The 19370-nt window shown below is 42.6% G+C and overlaps 1 protein-coding gene across 3 annotated transcripts; it reads right to left on the reverse strand.

Moving 5' to 3' along the window:
- Window positions 1-407: 407 nt before the first annotated feature.
- On the reverse strand, window positions 408-14331 carry ETNPPL (ethanolamine-phosphate phospho-lyase). Of its 3 annotated transcripts, XM_061478431.1 has the most exons (13): window positions 14191-14331; window positions 12216-12334; window positions 11902-12061; window positions 10988-11062; window positions 9146-9239; window positions 8027-8143; window positions 6186-6268; window positions 5433-5658; window positions 4392-4546; window positions 3539-3628; window positions 3213-3343; window positions 2206-2273; window positions 408-1346 (listed from the first exon to the last, which is right to left on the reverse strand). In XM_061478431.1, the coding sequence occupies exons 1-13, from the start codon at window positions 14244-14246 to the stop codon at window positions 1215-1217; spliced, it is 1506 nt and encodes a 501-aa protein (XP_061334415.1). In that variant the 5' UTR covers window positions 14247-14331; the 3' UTR covers window positions 408-1214. The 3 variants fall into 3 exon arrangements, with proteins under 3 accessions (XP_061334415.1, XP_061334426.1, XP_061334420.1); XM_061478442.1 differs by lacking the exon at window positions 12216-12334 and having other exon boundaries at window positions 14191-14324; XM_061478436.1 differs by lacking the exons at window positions 408-1346; window positions 2206-2273 and adding an exon at window positions 2298-3095 and having other exon boundaries at window positions 3162-3343.
- Between the last annotated feature and the right edge of the window lie 5039 nt (window positions 14332-19370).

The raw sequence follows: 19370 nt of genomic DNA on the forward strand, positions 1-19370 counted from the left end.
GGAAATAAATATACTTTGTCCTTTTTTTCTGAAGTACAAACCATTTGTAAAGCCCCTAGTATCTTCTATAGCATGGAGTTGTACATGTATTAAACAGAAGCAGGTCTTGTGTACTCTCGCTGAAATTTAACACTGACAAGTCAGTCTAAAATATCTGCAGCACAAATGTTTGTGCAGTGGTCCTCTCATTTTAGTGATCTGTCAGACGTTAGCATAGCTATTCACGTGTCAGGATCCCATGCAATTGGCATGTGACTTCGTCACCACTGACAAAAAGTAGCAGCACTGCTACAACAGGATCAAAACAACTAAGATCCATGCGAATGCAAACTGGGCTGTCCCCAGGAACCTCATTTTGAGAGACCCTCAGGTTAAATTCAATCAATCAGTGTGTCTCAAATGACATATATTCTACTTGCATATATTTTGGACTGAGAGGGTTCAACATATAAACTTTCTGGTAAAAAAAAAAAAATGAAAAAAAAGAAAAATTCTTACTCTATATAAATAGTTATCTTTACAAAAGTTGCTTTATCCATAGAAAATTAGGATCCAGATTCATAATTTTCTTTGCACATAAAGTGAGAACACCCTGCATAAACATCATGTCTCTACACACACAGTGGTAGACTCTTGATAGAACATTGTTGACATTAACAAGGCTACACCAATTTACATTAGCTGGGAATATGGTCCATAGGACCTAGGGTTACACTGGAAGATAACAGTGATTTCTCTCTCAAGCATTGTTTTGTGAATTCAGCCATTAAAACATGGGAAGTAATTAACATCTCAATATTAAATATTGAAATTTAAAATATTGTTAAAATAGCAAGTTAAGCATATAATTTTAAACTTTAATAGGACTGGCATTTGCTTGTATGGTTAAGCAATTCAGATTCTGTGTAACACAGGTAAATGAACAGATTTCACTGAGTTTGTGTACCTATGCCAAACCTGCCATCAGCACCAAGGTATTTATGTATCACTTGTCCATTCTGTCACATCTAGATTTCAAGCCACATGGTGCAGTTGTCGTTCATGTCTTTCTTTGAAAAAGTATTTTAAACTCCTACTGAAGCTAATAGGAATTCAATCAGCTTATGGAAGGTAGGACTAGGCTTCAAACAGATCACAGGACTCTGACTACTGCACTCTTCTTCTCAAAAGCAATCCGGACACAAATTCAAACTGAATGAGGAAATTTTCCTTCTTCATGTTCTTATTGTTTCACTTGGCAGTGAGCATTTTTTAGAATAAAGGCCATTTTCTTGTCTGCAGGCAGCTCCATTCATATGGCTGATGCTTTCATTTGCACCTTCTGATTGAGAACTCCCTTCAGTTGTCTGAAACAGAAATGAAATGCAATGAAGGCACATACATGTCTTCCAGCCAGCAGCCACTGGAATTAGGTAGCTCTGACTCTCCTTTTTCAGTGGCACAACTTTTTGGCTTTGAAAAGAAATTGAACCGAATGTATACAAATGTCTGTAAGAGGAGTTCTGCACCCCAAATCCAGTATAATTTAGATAACCAATAATCCATATGGCGTCTGCCTTAATTACTACATCCCTAGACAGCTCAGATGTTGCCTTCACACTATTCACAGTATCACTGAAAAACTCACCAAGGGACAGCTCAGTGAGCTTTCCTATAAACATGGTGGGTGCCAGGTTTTTAAGGCTGTGAGAAATCATAGATGATTTATCCAAAGCTGGGGCTGCAACCTAGTAAGTCCTAATTGGGATGCACATCAGCCGTTCATACTCAGAGAGCTATGGTGGAAACAAAATCCTTGGCATTCTCCGAAAACTTGGACACCTTCCAGGCTGTAGGCTTGCTTAGAAAGCCAAATAGCCATCAGTGGCATGCAATACCCAGAACTAGTAACATCGTTGACTGCTGACTTCACAATTTTGTGCAGTCCAAAGTCTGGTTGGTCTTGTTTGCACACAAGGCAGCCAAGGTGAGGGGCTTGTCTATAACATGATTCTTCTTGTAGGTCTGTATTACTCAGCTCTTTTTAAATTTGCCCCAGTAACACAATCCTCTCAGGTTTCTAGTAATGGGTTACGTTCTGAGCTCAGTTTCAAGGCACAGAACTACTCACACCACCAAAAATGAAGGTGTGCTCCACCAAAGTAATTTATACTTGCTTTGCCAAACACCTATCTGAATAAGACCTAAAAAAAATTCAAAACATACTTTTCTTTTATACTGTGCATTTGCAGATGCATTATTTTCTATCTTCATTCCAGTGGCCTCTTCAATTTCTAAAAAAAAAGTAATAAAAGAATTCAATTAAGTATAAACTGGGGTAAGTAAGCATACAGTCAGTTTAACAGCTGGCTGAAGTAAAGAATACCTAATCAGCTATTCCTCAGAGCATTTATCACACAGAAGAATAACTGAAGAATGATGAATACTTCCTAAAACACTTCTCTGAGGCAACGTGATTAACGTATCCGGACTGTGTAGCTTGGGGGTGTTTAAAGAAAAGAATGAAATTAGAGGCTTGACTGTAGCATGGGGATTCAGACAGACCTTTCAGAGCTGAATTCTCCCTTTGTCCAGCCGGTTCATGCTAGTCTAACTCGAGTTGTTACAATCTCAGGAGATGGGAGCATTCAATGTCCAATGGGCTTGAAGAGTCCTTATGCTAATAGTATACCTAGTGTACATTATTTTCCCCTGGATTGGTCCCCAGGTAGAAGATAAACGGAGCCTGAAAACCTTCAGGCTAAATTTGAGTGAGGCAATCATGTTCCAGTACGCCAGTTAAAATAAAACAAAAAGGGTAGAGCACCTTATGGAAAGTTTCACCAGTGTTTCAGCAGTGTCTTTCAGGCCTGTCTGAATGAATATATATGCTCCTTAACATGTAGCATATGTGACCAGAAATGAGTAGTAACACTCTGTTTGTAAGAGAAAGGATCAAGAGCAGGATTTTGGCTAGAAGTCTGGATGAAGTACATATGGAGTTTTTTATTTATTTACAGCAATTGGTATTAAGAACATCAGTTTGGACAAGTGGTAAGAAATGTAATTGATTGCTTTCTTGCATATAATGGCCTAGATTATGGCGGCTGATGTTTCTAATGGGTCATCTAGAAAGAGCATTCCTTTGAGCACCAAATGGGTCATCACCAATGGGTCATTACCAAATGGGTCATCTAGAAAGAGCATTCCTTTGAGCACCAAAGCATACATACCTGTGAGAAGTGCATCAATTGTCTCCACTACGTGTTTTGCATCTTCCATTGTGAAACACATTGGTGGTTTAAATTTTAGTATATTTCTGTGGGGTCCATCTGCACTAAGAAGGATTTGATGCTCCTTCAGCCTGTGGAAAGAGGAAAATTCTGTGTTAGGCACAGGTATAAAACTATATTGTGACCGACTTATATTTTGAAACTTTTTTTTTTTCTTGTGCTATGTTATCAAAAGCTACACAAATTTAAACTGAAAATTAATGACTAACTGCTGGGGAATATCGGGAGGGTTTGATCACTGCACATAGTTTTTAAAAGCCACTTACTTGTAAATAAGGTGAAGAGCTTCAGCTGTGGCTGGTGTTCTCTTTTGTTGATCTTTCACCAGATCCACTCCAACAAACAATCCAACACCCCTGGAGCAGAGAAAAAAATACAAACCAGTGAAACCCAGTGTCAGTAACCCCAGCCTTCTGCTGCAAGAAAATGCAAAACCTGTTTTTATGAAGTACAGTTCCCTTCCCTGGGGTACAAGGGAGAAAGAGCAGGAAAGAGAGGAGGGTGTTCTCTTTGGCCATCTTTTGGCACTGGCTACTTCAGATGATCAAGTGGGATAACAGGTATTTCTGGATAAACAAATTTAGCTGGCTTATTAAGGCCAGTTAAGAAAGACAGAGTAATATTCTTTCTCTCTTACCCTGCAAACCTCAAGCCAGGGAGCTGTGGAAGACAAATAACCAAAACTAAGAACCAAAAACACCCTCACAACTTAATACCCTCTTCCTTCGCCAACCTGAAGGCAATTTTCATAGTAGTAACATGAGATGAGGAAAACCCATACTAAGATCTCCAAGTGAAATGAACCAGATATTTGAACAAGATCCAACATCCCAACAGTGCACTGACAATTAGGATATCACATGCGGATAGCTCTTCCTCCTACTCTCTCCAAGAGCTTTTCTAACGACTACACTTCAGAGCTGAATTCTGAAGCTAAATTCTAAGTAGATGGATGGACAACTTTGAAAAATATACTGCCTCACAGTATCAGTTCTGTGTCGTCCATTTAAAAAAAGGTGTAGCATAACCATGACATAATGTTTCTGTGTTCCCAGCACCCCCAACTTATTTTTCTAGCACAGTTATTATTCTTCTCTGACGCTGCTGTAAGGCACCCACCTGATATCTCCCACTAAGGGATGTTTCTCCTTTTGCTCAGCCAGCAACTCCAGGAGATAATTTCCTACACGTGTAGCATTTCCTTGGAGATCTTCTTGTTCTATTACCTCCAGCACAGCCAAACCAATAGCACAAGACACTGGATTGCCTCCAAACTGATAGTAAAGACAAATAGGAAAACAAAACCTATCAAGAAACATTCAACTGTGCCTATCCTTCACTTCCCCTCTCCAGATTGCCATGTCATGAGGAATGCTTGAAGAGGTGGAGATTTTATGCCATGCAGGCTGTGGGGCACCATCCCCTACACTCTGGGCAGTGTAAGAGGCCTAAGGGAGGGGCTACCATTTCCCCTGCTTTGAGTTTCAGTAATTTGAAGATTTCACTGCCAAAGTGTTCAAGCTGCTCTCATGGTTTGCCTATTACATGTGCAGGCAAAATACTCCTGTGAAGAGCAGTGGGTGGGTGATAGATCTGCTATTTCTTGAACTAGAGGGTATAAACTCCATTAAAAGCAGGGGATTCAAGGTAGCTGGGAAGAAGGCTCAGTCACAGGAGCAGAAAGAGGACTTGGTAAACGAGAAGAAAGCTACTTCTCTGTGGCATGCATGCAGCTCAAATGTTTGGTGGTAAATGGTCACTTTTTTTGGTTAGGGTTTTGTTAGGTGACAACTGCAGAGCAAGGTCTGCCAGGGTACACGTGCCACCAACACAGAGCCTGTCCTAGAAAATGAGATTTTACATGGCCAACATTCCAGAGCAAGGAGAGAGAGAGAGAAGGAAAGTAGAATTTATCTTATGGATGTGAGCTGAAATGCATGGCTTGCCAGAGAGCTAGAGCTGGTTCATAGTAAGATATATCACTTGATACAGAGCATATTTAAAAGCCTTTCCACTTGCTTTTAGATGTTAGACTGTGGTTGACTCTCAAGTAATGTGATGCGGTGGTGGACGCAGACGTTAGCTGAATCACCTGAACAACTTCTAACTGCTAAATGCAGACCAAAATAAAAGAAGGCAATCTTTCACATACAAACTTACTGTATTGAAATACTCCATTCCAGAAGCACCAAAACTTTCAGCGATTTCCCTTGTTGTGACCACACAAGACATAGGGTGGCCATTGCCAATGGGTTTTCCCATGGTGACAATGTCAGGCACAAAGTCTTCACCTTGCAGCTGAAACGCCCAAAAATGCTTCCCAACTCTGCCAAAGCCAACCTGGACCTCATCAGCTATGAACACTCCACCCACTGCATGCACATACCTGAAAACAAATAGAATAGCTTCAATGACTAGTGTTGCAGTACATGTCTCAAGCAGGCAGTCTGGGACAGGGGAGCTTCTACTACAGAAATTCTCCAGTGAGAGACCAGGTTAGGAAAAAAGAAAGAATGTGGCTGCCGAAACACAGCTATAGCTATTTCAATTGATAAAATTTTCAGTTTGCTAAACGTTAAGGAAAAAATCTGATACGTTGATGCAGAATAGGGCACTGTAATAGTACTTCAGGATTCTATCTATGAAGGTTCAGCTTCATCTTCCATCAAACTTGTGGCCTAAGTATTAAAGATAGAAAAGGAAAGATAATTATCCAGCTAAAAACAACTGGTCAACTAATGTTCCATAAAAATAAAATAGAAGTGGATTTATACTCTTCAAAAAGTAGAAAGGAACCACAGGTAGCCAAGCCCAACAGAGAGGGATAGCTTAATTGATTGCATAAGCCTATAGTGAAAAACCTGTTTCTTTAGCTCGTTTTCCAGTTACACCCTTTTGAAGCGATGTACGTACTCTGCCACTTTCTGGAAGTAGCCCACAGGTGGAATTACTTGGCCTCCACAGCTCTGCATGGATTCAGCTATGAAGGCAGCAATCTACGAGAAACAAACTCAGGTGAGAACTGTGCTCATCTACTTGGCCTTTACACAAATACCTAACAACCTAGAAATACGTGTTTCAATGTGTGCTTTAATTTAGCCACGAAACAGGTTGGACAACTGAGGCCTCTTGAGAACAGCTATGGCTAAAGAATTTATTCATTTTGTAATCTGGGGTGCCCAAATTTGCAGTAGCCAGGGCCACCTTTGCAACCTGATAGGAATACAAGGACCTATATTAAGCCCTAGTCCTACAGTTGAAGTGGAAGACACTTACTGATGTCAGTGGATGTTGGATCAGGCTCCTGGGAGCTCTGCAAACTTATTTACAGATTTCAATTTACAGGAGACACACCACCATGTTGTGTGTGAAACTCTTTTTTCCCCAAGAGGTTAATGAAACTTTCTTAATGCCAAGGCTCTCCTGTAATGCATATATGTGATGATCAGCTTTTTTTTCAATCCTGAACACCAGCCAGAGGTGGGCAGAAGCTGAACTGTAAAATGACCTGAGGCTATGCTTTGGGCACCCCTGCTTAATGCAAGTAACTACACAAGTAAAATGTCAGCATAAGGCACTTGACAAAAGAGGAGAAAAATTCTATAGATGAAATAATTCCAGTTGCTAGGAATGAAAAAGAAAGTTATTTGAAGTCAGTAAGGGTAAGAGCAGCGGATCAGATACACTGGAACATCAAAATTCGTTTCTTGTCAACAGCAGAGGTCTATGCAGCAGAGATATGATATTACCCCAAAGTCTCGGCATAAGTCTGCTATTTAAGGGATTGCATCCCCACACCACTTGTGAACCCCTCCCTGAGCATCAAGAGGTCTCTCTGGGCTGGTGCAGTCTTCCTGGAAACAAGGCCGAGCAGTAACGTGTAAAGAACCATACACTATATTTGAAGAGGCATGCTACGGCCAAAGAGTACGAAGCTTCCCATAGCATGTGAGGCTTAGCCTTTAGCACAACTTGTCCTGCCACAGGTCTATGTCATCAAAACCTAAGAAATATGCAAAAGAAAGGAAACAAGGGAAGAAAAAACAAAACTATCCGTTAGTAGAGAATAAAAAAAAAGTTGATGAAGAAACTAAAAGAGTGATGTAAGTGCACTGGACTAGATGAGAACATGTTGTTCCAACCCCCACTGAAGCCTTCTGGGACTTCAGTGGGCTTTGGATCAAGCTCTACATGTCTCGAAACTCTAAAGCCATCATATAAAACATTAACATGCATTTTAGGTAAACTTGTTCAGAAATCGTCTGTTTTTATTAAGGTCATATTGTAAATGATTGGAAGGTATACATTTTTAGATGACTACAGAGTTACCTTAAGCTACTAGACCTGGAAATGTATCAAGATTTTATCCAGTATATTTACCCCACGTCCTGGAGACTTTGATATATCCTTGCTAGAATCTGTACAGTTTCTCATCTTACCTCAAACCTTGCCCTAAGATATTCACAATCTACTGATTCAATGCATGAAATGATAAATCAAACTGCTTTGGTTGTAACTGCTTATTTGCATCTGTATTATTGATCCCTTCATTGTTGCCTAGAAATACTATGATAAAGAGCATCAGGTAGAAAAATGGGCTATTATTTTGAACACAGAACCCAGCATAGAAAATGAAGGATGGGGGGAAGCAAGCAAAACTGAGTAAAGAAACGTGTCCTTAGTTGCCTGTTTCAAGCCCCCATGCCACACTTAACAGATGAAACCTCAGCATTTACAGAGCACAAAACACACACCTTCCGTCCATTCTTCTGTGTTTCTTCAATAATCTTTTTCACCTCTTCAGCATAAGCACTTGCTGGATCTGGGTGGTCCTCTCTGTATTTCCCTCTGTAGATATCTGGAGAAGGAGCCTGAAAAAAAACAATTTTTGAATTTATTTTTTTTTTTAAGCCCATCCTTCTATGAAACATTTACTTTCTTCTCTATTGCTCTGCATTTTTGTTCTTTCCACACAGAAAAATACTAATAGTACAGCCTGAATTTCTGCATGGAATTGCAAATATGTTTACAAGAGCTTAAACTCAATCCAGGCCTGTGATGTGTTCAACAGCTGCTGAAACAGCCATCATCTACATCGTCCACCTTTCAAAACCATCCCTACATCCTCCACCTTTCAAGACCATCCCTCCTCTCCCCCAAGACACAATACTGAGTCCTCATCCATCATCTTATTTCAGATTCTTGCAGAAAGATCCATTTCTGCAACTGGAAAATGGGGTTTTCCAGTCCGTGACTTTCCTTCCGGTGTCCTAGTCACAGTACAAATCTGTATGACTTTCCATCTTCTACAAACTGTTCAGTAAATAAGAGAAAGGAAGTGGTATAAAAAGGTGGCTACTACTTCAACAGTGTGCTTAATGCAAGGAGGTCTAGCTAGGAAAGACCTGCTTGGTGTACACCTCTGGGCTGAGAATGATTTTTGCTTTTGTAAGATATCAAGATCAGGCAGAAAATCGAACTGTACTGCACTCAGTTGGACACCCGTGAGCACTATACCCAGATCTGTGTGAACCTGTGGTGTCTCCCTTTCCAGTTTTTGGAAGTAGACTCAAATGTCCTGCCTATCTTTATCCAAACCAACATAACAGGTAGTGGCTAATTTTTTCAAACTTTGTAACATATAGTGCAGTGACTCAAGAAACTTGTAGCATTCTGAAGGAAATCAGCCTCACAGCTGAATGCCCACTTAGAAATCCAAAAGCAAACAATTTTACTGTATTTAATAAACAGCCAAGTGTATGTAGTCTAGCATCAGCAAAACAGAATGAAAGTGTATTTACACCAGAAGTGGGTAATTCAGTATGCTGCGTAACGAGCATAAAAATGACAAAAAGCAAAAAAACCACACTTACCACATGGACAAAGTCCTTCTTGCTGTCCTTTCCCAGCTGATTAAATTTATAGGGACTGATGTCAATCAGAGATGTAACATGGCCATGGTAAGCACTGTGTAAGTGTTAAATATCGAAGTCACTTTTCACCAAATGTATAGAAGAGCTAAATTACAGCTGTGCCCATAAATAATCCAGAACAAATAACTGTATCTGCAACACAGTAGCACTGTTTGTTAAGTGATCTTGATTTAATTTACTCAGTCTTTTTCTCAAAGACAATGTGAAATTGCCATTGACTTTAATTCATTAGCAAGATTGGAACCAGGAGGCTTTTTTCTTGCATAAAATCAAGTGCCAGCATGGGGACAGACCAAGATGACATTCCCTGGACCACACTACCTCTAAGGTGGCTGCCCTAGCAACCTTACCTAGCAGTAGAAAGATGAGTCCAGCTCCCTCATTTCCAACATGTGGGGACCACTCTGGCTAGCCCAAGCTTTGCAAACTAGACCCCAACACCATTGCAGAGACTCTCAAGAACGTGCACTGCACTTGAAGGTGGGGATGTTCTGCAGCAGCAGCACACTGCTACCTGCCCTGAAGACCCTACAGGCTAGAATGTTTGGCTGGAGCCACTTTCAGGGTAAGTATGAATATTGTTTGAATATAAAAGCTTTATATCACAGAGTACTCTAAAGCTGGTTACTACCAAGCCCAATTTGATTTAGAAATGAGGAAAACAGTCTTTTGAGCCTAAAGAATGTAGCAGCTTCATTCAGGGAATAAACACTCTATTTCAGCCATAAACTTGAAGTGAAGGGAACCTCAAACCACATCAAAGACATGTCACAATCTCTTAACAGCACACAAATAGGGTAGAGAGATGTGTTTGAACTCCTTTGTGCTCTTTACAACTTTCTACTAGCTAAAAAAATCTGCTAATGAGCACAAAGAAAGGACAGAAAGCCTTCCTTGACTGAGATGGTAGCTATGGTATAAAGCCTACAGAGTGTGAGAACCAGGGCAAAGAAATATCTTGCAGTGTTCAGGAAGATGCTGCAGTAAAATAGTGACAGAGCCAGCTCCATCCTCCACCTCTCCTGGTGGAACCTACTCTCAAAGGCTTCAAGCCTTGGCCATGAGTCAAGGAGGGCTAACAGTGATCTGAGAACAGCTGAGTCAAATAAGTTTTGTGCCATTCAAATAGAGGCAAGTGCTCTTGCAGTTGCCCTGGCTGGACTTGCTAATCACAACCTGAGAAGAAGACCCAAGCCTACAGCTGCATCTCAGCAAGGGAAATCCAGAGACATGGCTGTCCACCATCCCCACGGGTGGTGGCTTGCTCAGTGCCTCCTGATTTTGGAGCTGCTTGGTTTTGTGCACATACTTGTGCTCACTGAAAGAGAGCTGAGCACCAGTGCAACACTGCTGCAGGGTTACAGGATCTTCTTGTCCGCTGAATATTTACTTGTACAAAAAGAAACATGTCCAGTAGAGTGTGATGGACAGAAAGCCCTTCTCCAGAGCAGCCCTGTGGCCAGACCAATCATTGATGTTGGAAACCCACATTCAAGACTTTGGCCTGAATTGCTTCAGGAGTCTCCGTGGGAAATGCCCTGTAACAGGTGATTGACCTTTTGAGGTACTGACAAGCTTATTTTTCAGAGATCTTCAAGATTTGTGTTTATCCAAATGCGGAAAAGGAAAAGGGATTTCCTGACCTGTTCTAATATGAAAGCAACAAAGCTTTTCTTTCAGCCGGCAGTAGAGTACAAACAGCAGGGGGTTACTGCAAAGCCACTTCTGAGGTAATGGCAGGAGTTGCTGGCTGCATTCATATAAGCTGCTCTATGTACTTACTTTTCAAGAGTGATCACATCTTGGTGCCCATGGTACTGCCGAGCCAGTCGTAAAGCAAGATCATTTGCTTCAGACCTGCATAATAACCGATACAGCCACAAAATAGTGAGGAAGGGCTTCCAATTAAAATGGTATTCTCATACAGAAGACGAAGCATGGGATTAATGGATATAATAACACAGCAGGCTCTGTTACCATACAGATTACAATGCTAAGGTTGGGACAAAATGCCATGTAAGAGGGCGAAGAAAAAATGGTTCTTTGTATAAATAGCAAACAAAGAGATGCTTTCTTTCCTTCCCCTAGTTTGCTTGTAGACATTTACCTCCTCTTGGTACAACTGAGACTGCTTTGCAGCTGAGAGTGCAATGCAGCCACAAACCCTCAGAAAGCAGCAGCATGCCAACCCCATCTCCCACTCTCCATGACGTCTCTGTCGTCCCCGGTGCTTACACCATCAGGCATCAGAGAATGTAAATCTGCTCCTCAGATGAAGACTCAAACTTCTAGTCTGACCTGTAACAGCCCCTCTGCTCACAAGTCCCTGCAGGTTGTCTGTTCCGGCAAAGTAAGTGATGACAGGGTAAACGGACCGCCAAAAAAGACTACTCCTTTCCAGGTCATACATCAATTTACAGATTGTATTCACTACTCTGTACCTAGCATTTACCAATTTGCAGTCCGATTTGCTTTTCTTGCTTTTTTCCCCCTTGTGTGCAGAGCTTTCAGCAAACCAGTTTTATGTTTTAGCTGTCTTGCATTAAGCACATTAAATACGACAGTACACTACTAGAAATATTTTTGTTGCTTATTACTAAGTCCTAGTTAGTAAGATTTAGACCAAGCTGTTCTGAGTGTCCACCTCAACAGCTGCAAAGTAGTCATAATGGAAAAAACCAAACAGTGAGACATACCCAGAATTAACAAAATAGCAAACAGAGAGTTTCTCGGGCAGGGTGGCTGTGAGACGCTGTGCGTACTGCACAAGGTTGTCATGCAGGAACCGGGAATTTGTATTGAGCAGTTCCATCTGTTTTGTTGCAGCCTTTATCACATATGGATGACTGTGGCCAACTAGAGAGGAAAACAATTAGTTATTACTAGCAAGCAGCCAGTTATTGAACTACAAGGAGATTCAGAGAAGCACTGTGAACTTCATCACTTAGAAGAAGCATGTTCTGATCCCTATTAGAAATTAAGGAACAGTCTTACAGGTTAATCTGCTTACCATGTGCAACATTGTTGATACAGTCTAAGTATTTTTCTCCTTTCTCATCAAACATATATTGGCCCTGAGCACGCACTATCTTCAGAGGGTCCTTGGCAAAGAAAACCTTGCAGGAAGGTCTAAAAACAAAATTAAAAATTATAAAATAACATCATTTTAGATTTCTTAGTTGCTCCCCCTCCTCTGAGTGTTTGGGAGGGATGCTTTTTTGGCAGCTCTGGAGACAACTGCCTCCCTCTGCAATGAGCTTGTGAGTGGTTCAGATGGGGAGTGTCCTGGCTTAAATCACAACAGTGGGCAAGTGGGGCTCTTGCTGAAATTAAAACCAGCCCCCGTGCCACTCCTCAAGCACAGTGGGAACAGAAGCAGGTCTTTAATAAGGGTGTATTCAAAGCATGATTCTGTCTGCAAGTGGTTTCACAGGAGCATAGTGACTGCAGGTCATTCCAGGTCCTTATATGTCCTGCTGTGTTTCTAGGCTGTAGCTCTGTTTGTTTACATGCCTTACAAACATGTATTGGCAATTAACTCACTGGGAATAAAGTTATGTTGTTAGACATTGTTTTATACTATAGCCAAAAACTCATCACGCAATGGATGACTATCATATAGAGGTCACATTCAAGAACAAAACACTAATGTTTTGCGGGCTTTATTTTCAGAGGTACTGAGAAGGTCTTAAAACCCTCACTATTTCTTCCTGACTGCTTTGGATAAAATCTTTAAAACCAGCTTTTTATAAGAACCTATATCACTTCCAGCAAAATTTAGACTCCTTGTAAAATTACCCGAAGTACTCTCTCCCCCTGCCAACCCCCAGTGGGAACATGCCAATGTAATTATGTTGAATGATATTACTGAGTAGAAGGAAAGCTCCCTGAACTTTTGGTAATGTTTATGTGACCTTGCATAAGCACAGTTGTTTCCAGGTAACTCAGGAGTTATTGTTGGGTATTTTGAGATTCCGAACTTGTAAAGCCTAAATGTGACCCTGAGAAAGTGAAGTTGTTTACTTTCTTTCTCACAATTTCTAGCCCCCTTGCATAGATCTTTTCTGAAATCTTCAGTTACTGCTCTGGTACGCTTTAAAAGCAATGCACACCATCATCATCATCGGCCAGATCTTGACCACAGAATTTTCTTCTACAGCAGATCAGTCTGATTGGTGAAAGTTTCTTTTTGGTTGCCCAGCACAATCTGATCCTCTAATCCTTGCACAAGCAAGTCTTGTAATATTGAGCTGGCCCCAAAGAGAGGCTTATGTGTCGTCTTCATGAGGACGACTTTTTTGACTCTTTAGTGAACTTTCTATATATGCCACACATTTAGGATGCAATCAGCAAATAGCCAGTATGGTTTTAACAATCTGGATTTATTTTCACTTAGCAACACCTACTGAATAAAAGAATTATAGCTGCACATTCTGGTGTAACTAATATTGCAATACCATGGAATCAGGTAAGTGCACAGCCAGGAATATTGCTCAGGTCACAGCTGCTAGCAGCCTTCCTGCATTTCTCCCACTTAGCTTAAGAAAACTCCTCGGCTTCATTTAACAGAGCCGTCTGTTTTCCAGGAGCATGCAGTTTATTCACATAAAAACCCCGAAATAACCAAGCCAAAACCAAATCCCAAAACCCTGCACAGCTGCATTTTAGACATTCACCTGGGTACCACACTCAGGTTGCTTGCTCTGATCTCTAAAAAAGTGATGTAGGGTTTGATGTACTGTGTTTAAGGACTGCACCCTCCCATCGCCGCGGGAATTAGAGGCGGAGGGAAGATCTGGCAAGATGAAGGGCTGACGAGCCGTGTTCCTTCCCGGCAGCCCCGGAGGGAATGCCCAGCGCTGCCAGCCCCCAGCAGTGCTCAGCGGGGCCGTCCGGGCAGTGGCACATCCCGGGGGGACAGTGCAGCTGCCTGAGACCTTCCTCCACCTCATCCTCCCGCCCCCGGCCGCGCTCCCAGACCCTACCCGATGTGCTTCCTCCGCAGGGCGAGGGTCTCAGCCTTGCTGTAGCGCTCCTCCATCCCGCCAGCACGGCACAGCACGGAACGGCACGGCTGGGGGCTCGCCGCCTCTTAAACCGGCGCTGCCCCCCGCCAAACTCCTCCTCCTTGCCTGCCCCCTCCCGCCTTCCCCAGCGGGACAGGACGGGACGGGACGGGAAAGGACAGGACTGGACAGAGCGTCCCGGCCGGTCACTGCCCTCCGTCGGGGGGGGTCAACTTCTGCTCGCTGTCTAGCTACCCCCCCCCCCCCCCCCTCCCCGCGCCTTGAAGCTTTTCCAGCGGTGCAGAGCGGCACAAACTTGCAACACAGCAACTTGCTGCAGAGGAAGAGCGGGCGGCCACCCCTCTCCAATAGCGACAGGCGACGGGCCTGCGGCTGCTCGCCTTTCCCCGGTGGCCGGGCGGGCAGCGCACTTGTGCGGCACACGTCCCCGAGGGGGGCACCAAGCAGTTGATTCAATCCAAATTAGCGTCATAATCCAGGGACTTTTACAGATGCTTATCTCCCTGAACCTGTCCGTAAGTGTAGGCTGAGAGATACTTGTATACATCCATCAAAGACAGTATCCGTATTTCTTGTAAAGTGAAGCAAACTAGGAGGAGCTATGGATTTCAATGTTTTTATACACGTAAGTAGGAAAGGGCTCTATCCCTGGTGCTCTGATGCACTGGTACACCCTTTTCCAGTCTAGGCAAGACCTAAGTATAACTAGTCCTATGATCTCCTTCTAACCACAGCGTCCACATAGAAGCAATTTGCTTGAATGTGGCATTGCTTCATGGTTACCCTTGATAACCCTCTCACTGGACATCAAAGCCTGTAAGAAAAAAGGATGATTTCACAGTGAAGAAGGGCAGAATTCACGTCAAGAGGCACTGCATTTCAGAACAGTGAAGCTCCTGGAGGAGCCCCTTAGCTTTACCTTGTCCCTGCCAAGATGCACTCTCTCCTCGCCTGGAGGCTGGTCTTTGAGCTGCATGGGCAGAGAGCAGCAAAACCTGCGCCCACATCCCCACTGCCCCATCTGTAGCTCGTCTATGCCACCTGCAGAGCTATGTTTGGAAGAGATTTCAGAGAGCATATGTAAAGCCACACAACTTCCTGTGCTGATGATGCTTGTCTTTTCTAGATCAGTATCCAGTCAGTCATCCCAAATTTTGCAGATGGAAGAAACACTTCCTGATTTTTACATATTCTGTGTCTCTGCCAGTAAGCCACCTTTCTGCTTCTGTAGTCAAGCATTTCTTTTCCTACAGGCGTTTTCTTGAGCTTCGTCAAACTGTTAATTTTGAAGCTCTGCAGCTTTCACATTCCAGCTCCATTGGAAACCTTGCCTCACCCAACCAACAGAACAGCCCTGTCACAGAAGTGGTAGGAGGCGCCAGTAGCAACACCTCTACATCCCAGCAGAGACAGCAGCTGCCGATCTTCGGTGCCTTGCCCAGGCAGAAGAAAGCATGGACTTAAAAGATAGGAAGGAGCTGTCAAAGCTGTCACCTAGGGCAGTATTGTACAGCCAGTAACAAGAATCACTGATGAGTCTTAAGAAGATAGCAGGCATTTAGATCTGCTAACACCCAAATCAAGCCTAGGCTAGAACCTGCCAGGAATGCTTTCTGCAGTGCTTTTCCATTTTGCCCATATCTCTGAAAGGTGGGGGATAATACTTAGAATAGGGTAGATGTGGTTCAGTTGTACATGTTATATACTGGACCTCATTGCAATCCCTTTGTGACAGTAATGTAAAGGAAGGCTGGAACATTGGCACCGAAGGTCAGCACATGAGTCTGAGAGTCGAAAGGCATCTCAGAAGAGATGATTTCCCCGCACCCGCCTGTGCCTGCCACCTGCTGGTGCCCAGCACAGGCTTGTTGCTCCTCTAGGGCTGCTGGGCGCAGTTACATGGAATAATTTCAGTTGTCTATGCTGACCTGCCTGGTCTTGCTTGCACAGAAACCCTGGACCACAAACAGATTTAAGGGATATGCAGGCTACTGTGCTTCTGCTCCTTTACTGGCACGGATCAGCAGCCAGCCCTGCTTGTATCAGGAGGTTTTGTTCCAGGTGTAACAAAAGCAAGTTTGTTCACAGCTGGATTAGTAATTGCTTGAGTCAATATTAAACCTCATGAGGAAAGATCAGAGTGGTAGGTGAAGGTAGGTGTTGTGGGGGGAAGGTTGCTTCTCTGTTCCTTCACAGCCATGGAAAGAGGCTTAATAACCAAGCAAATAGCCCGCCCTCCTGGCTCACGGTTCTTGCACACACTTTTGATATTATCAGCAGGATCAAGCCTGCCACGTCTCATGTGTAGAGCAGAGGAGGTCTTTCCCCTCCATTTAGCAGTGTGATCCTGCTTGAGACAAGGCTTTCCAGCATCTTGTCACTTGGCTAGTTTAGACCTCTCCCACTTGGCCTTGTACAGCTGTGGAGTAAGTACTAGCAGCTATTTCTCCATGATGTAAAGAATTATTAAAATAGGTGTGTGTGTGGGGTTTCATACTCTGTTTTTTTTTGGATTTTTTTTTTTTTTTTTTAATTTAAGAAACATGGTGCTTTCTCTGCCTGATTTCTGAACATTCTAATTTTCCCACACTTGGGTATGGCTTTTTTGCTGGCAGGGTACCAGCAACCAGAAGCCTTGGTTCCCTGCATGAAAAATGAAAAGGAGTAACTGTTTCTAAGAGCTATTCGAAGTATCCAAGTAAGGTGCTTTTGTCTGCCTAATTAACTGTTTAAGGAGTTACTGTACCTCTGGAAAACAGTCTGTTGCTGGTTCATCCTGAGAAACAAACCCATTATAGATCGTCAGTGGGAAATGATCTGCACTGAAGATCCATTTCAGTACAGAAAGGTAAAGACTGATGAACCATACTTACCTGCACCTTCCCAGGGATAGCCAGGTGCTTGATATTTATGCTGAATGAGGAATGGACTTGCCTGCAAGTTGATGTGGTGATCAGCCCTGAGTCAGTTGAACACAGAGTGTGTTAATTGCATACCAATAGGCACAGGGGAAGGCAGGGAAGTGTGTGGTTAAGTTACTTACTGAGCTTCGTGGCCTCATCGCTTTCCAGAACCATTTGCTTACTTGCTGGGTCCTGAATCATTTTTGTGGAAGATCATTTCAGTGCTGAATGTTCCATATCTTTAAATGGAAAATGTATCATATACACATCTTTCTGATACAAGCTAATTGATGTAATGGAGTGAGAGTTGACATGTTATGTATTTTTTTGGCTGTATTTGCTTTTATCAGTTTTATCTCAATCAATTAAGTCATAGCAATCTTAATATGCCAAAGAGAAGAGATTCTAAAAACTTGCAAAAAGTTCCAAGTTATTTGTTGGCTCCAGGAGGGAGCAGCCAGACACAGGTATGCCAGCGAGAGCTCATGACTGCTCCGCTTAGGTGTGTGTACTTTGGAAACTCAGTCAAGCTGTAACCTGCACATACAAAGATAAGCAGGTTGTTTATTAGTTATTGAACATTCTGCCTTGGTGTAAGCACACGAAAAATCTGCATCTTAGTTGATGTGACAGGAACTCTATCTGCCTTTGCTCTCAGATGCAAACTAAAGCAGCTTAAGTACAACTATACTAGCAGAGTGTAATCTGTGAGGTTTGTGTACAGTATTTTCTTGAACACTACAGGTCATGTGGATATATGTGCATGCATGCAAATATTTATATATACATGCGTACAGACACATACATACATTCAAGCTCCAAGTTTTGAGCAAGAATCCCAAATCACTTTTCTACCATTTTTCTACCGCAGCCAGGGGAAGGGACAGGAGAAAGCCCCGTGAGTACTCTGGCTGAAAATTAGCAGAAGCTAACAGAAGAGAAGACAAATTAGTGACCCTGGGAAGACAGAAGGACTGTGGTTGCAGGAACATGACTTCCTTTGGCATGTTCTTGCTTGTTTGCTTTTAATACCTATTTGGGTCTGATTGTTACTACTTGCTGGAACATGAATGCTTTCGCAGCTCCTTGTGTGAAGGAATGGCAGAGGGAAGTCATGTCCCATGAGTGCAATAGGATGTGAAGGCTATATGGTGTTGGTTAGCTGAGGTTTGACTTCACAGGCAGTAAAAGGACTGAATGGGAAACCCATGGACAGTTAGATCTAGCTCAGTTAGATCTAGCTAACTGCACGTGAAGCATGGCACAGAGCAAATGCAGTTGGCATTGCTGGGTGCTTCCTTGGGGATGCTGGGCAAGTTAAGCTGTAAGTATCTCATCTAGGAAAGGGAGCAAAGCTATTTTTAGTCCCCCCCCCCCCAAGAGTCTGAAACAAAGCTAGATAAGATTGACGGACATCTATGGAGATTAAGAATAATTAAGAGTTAAAAATAGAGGTCAAACCCTCCCAGTGCTTATTCTCTTTCTTAGCCTAGGGTGAGTACATTTCTTTGAGGTGAAGGAAGGGGAAACAATGGGGAGTGTTTTGTTTGTCTGAAATATTTTGGGACTTAGAAACCCCAAACATTTAAATAATGCTTTGAAGTGATTACAGCTGCTGTCCAATCTTCCATTTTTTTTCAAAAAACCTCCTTTGTTCAAGGAGACTCCTGCAAAAATGTGTGCTCTTAGACCAGGGCGTTGACAATATGCCATTTTGCAATAATTATTATCCTCCGTCTTGTATGAACAAACTGGATTTGTGGTAAAACAGATCCTCACATTTTCTAGCTTACGCTGGTACTTGACATTGTCTGGGCACATGTTTATTTCTCAGCAGTTCAGGTTTATTTTTCACCTTCAGTATTACAGAAAGGGGAGACTGGTGATTTTCAGCTTATTTATTTTGATCCTAGTACATGTGGACTTGTCTAAGCAATAGTTTCTATTTCTGGTTAGTACATAAATCCTTGCAGCTTTCCCAGAGCAAGGAAAAGCTCTAATATTTGCCGCAAAATGTTTTCCTTACATCCTTTTGTGGATGTCCATAGGCTGTTCTGCATGTCCAAGAAAAAAGAAGACTGAATGGACTCGATTTTAAAGGGTTAAACAACATGGGGATTTTTTTATTGCACACTATAGGAAAATGGAACGTGTTGCAAAGGCCCTGATTTTTTGTGTGAATGCAAATACTGACTGAAACGACCTGTACAAGATTTCAAACTACAGATTGGCACA

The sequence above is a fragment of the Pezoporus flaviventris genome, unplaced genomic scaffold (assembly GCF_033815535.1).
Source record: "Pezoporus flaviventris isolate CSIRO_AGI_PZ_B2104156 unplaced genomic scaffold, CSIRO_AGI_Pfla_v1 ptg000002l, whole genome shotgun sequence".
NCBI lineage: Eukaryota > Metazoa > Chordata > Aves > Psittaciformes > Psittacidae > Pezoporus > Pezoporus flaviventris.